The following is a 1,585-nucleotide window of genomic DNA, read 5'->3' as shown; positions in this document are numbered from 1 at the left end:
ATCAGTGCTCACCTGCGTGGCCACATCGAGGCGCAGCCGCTCTGGGTTGAGGTGGGAGCCCCGCTGCTCCGTGCCAGGGCCCAGGACCTCTCTCAGGGCCCAGTTCAGCAGGTGGGTGGCCGTGTGCTTCTCCATGCAGCCCAATCGCCAGGCCTGCAACACGTGTGTCACCCAGAGCCTGGGGGAGGGGTGTTGGGAGGGGAGGGGGAGAGTTGGGCATGGGATATCAACAACAACTGGGGTGGGGGGATGCTTACCTCATCCACGTGCAGCTGCACCTGGTCCCCCACCTTCAGGCACTCAGGTGCCACCGCCTCATGCAGAACGAAGCCCCCACAGACCCTGGCCCCCGCCACGGGGAACAGGACATCCTGGGCAAGGGAAGCGGCAGGGCAGGGCCCAGGAATCAGAGTGACTGCTTGGAGCCCGCCCTCCCGTTGGCTCCATCAGGCCTGCACCTCACCTGCTGCTCCACGGGAACCAGGTAGCCGCGGTCTGAAGCTTGACCGCCCTGCTCAGCGTAGAAGTTGGTCCTGTCCAAGAGGATCCCACAGCGCTGGCCTCCCCCGACAGAGGCCACAGCTGCCCCGTCCTCTGCGTACAGCTGAAGCACCTGGGCCTCACAGGTTCCAAACTCTGCTGGGGCACGGGAGGCCATCAGGGCTGGGTGGTCTGGAGGCCCTAGGCATGAGGTTGAGGGGACTTCCAGCTAGGGGGCAGTGGCGGTGGCCACATAGACCTCTGGTGGCTGCTCTGGGGGATGCACAGGGGTTGGCCACATCCTTCGAATCCCTGCTGGCAAGCAGCACAAGCCACCTGCTTGGGCCCCAGTTCTCACCGTAACCCCCGCTGGGTCGAAGGAAGTAGTTGTATTTGGGGCTGTCATCAGTGGGGGGCAGCCCTTGCTGCTTCAGCTCCGCCAGGGCATGGACGTCTAGCTGCAGTGCTCGCTCCTGGACTGGCTCGGCGTGCTGTGCCCGGTGCTGCAGGGCAGGTGTGTGCACGTGGAAATTGGGGGTGGGATGTGACGGGCCTGAGCCTCTGCAGGGCCCTGTCCCTGTCACTCAGCTGGGATAAGGCTCGGGCTGCCTGGTGACCCCCTTGCCCTTGTAGGTGCCTCGGGGTGGGCTCTCCCTCCCCTATTGCTGCCCCCATGATGCCTTTTTGCTGGGTCGCATACCTCAGCTGCTTATTCCCCCAAACTTCCTCCCCTGGAGCCTGGGGCCGGGAAGGAGGATGGCAGGACCCCAGTGGGGACCCACAGCCCGTACCTGGGCCTCCTCCTGGGCCAGCCGCTCTAGCCCAGCTGAGTCCAGTCGCACGCCCTTCTCCTCCAGCATTAGCTCGACCAGGTCCAGGGGGAGCCCCAGGTTCCCAGACAGTGACAAGGACCAGGCCACTTCGGCTGTAAGACAGGTGAGGGGCCCTGAGCAGGGCAGTTGGGGACAGGAGGAGGATGGACTAGGGCCTGACCCTTTTAAGTGCAGAAGCCATGGGGGTCCAAGCACAAGCGTCCCCTCCCCAACACTGGCTAGGCCCAGAGGCAGGCTCATCTTCTGGGTACCAGGCCAGGGCTGGGGCTCGC

At 64.9% G+C, this 1,585-nt stretch overlaps 1 protein-coding gene across 1 annotated transcript in view; it reads right to left on the bottom strand.

The window, feature by feature from the left end:
- AARS2 (alanyl-tRNA synthetase 2, mitochondrial) overlaps positions 1 to 1,585 on the bottom strand; it is an 11,086-nt gene that overhangs the window by 3,291 nt on the left and 6,210 nt on the right. The window contains exons 5-10 of the mRNA XM_045294759.1: positions 1,527 to 1,531; positions 1,272 to 1,405; positions 839 to 983; positions 464 to 636; positions 258 to 371; positions 9 to 153 (exon numbers count right to left, since the gene is read on the bottom strand). Of these exons, the coding sequence (XP_045150694.1) occupies positions 9 to 153; positions 258 to 371; positions 464 to 636; positions 839 to 983; positions 1,272 to 1,405; positions 1,527 to 1,531 (716 nt within the window). The remainder of the gene's footprint in view (positions 1 to 8; positions 154 to 257; positions 372 to 463; positions 637 to 838; positions 984 to 1,271; positions 1,406 to 1,526; positions 1,532 to 1,585) is intronic.

Source organism: Echinops telfairi, unplaced genomic scaffold (assembly GCF_000313985.2).
Source record: "Echinops telfairi isolate 266 unplaced genomic scaffold, ASM31398v2 ScPeMD7_3533;HRSCAF=4204_1, whole genome shotgun sequence".
NCBI classification, from domain to species: domain Eukaryota; kingdom Metazoa; phylum Chordata; class Mammalia; order Afrosoricida; family Tenrecidae; genus Echinops; species Echinops telfairi.
The sequence above is the reverse complement of the archived record's forward strand: the minus strand, read 5'-3'. Positions and strand labels throughout refer to the sequence as shown.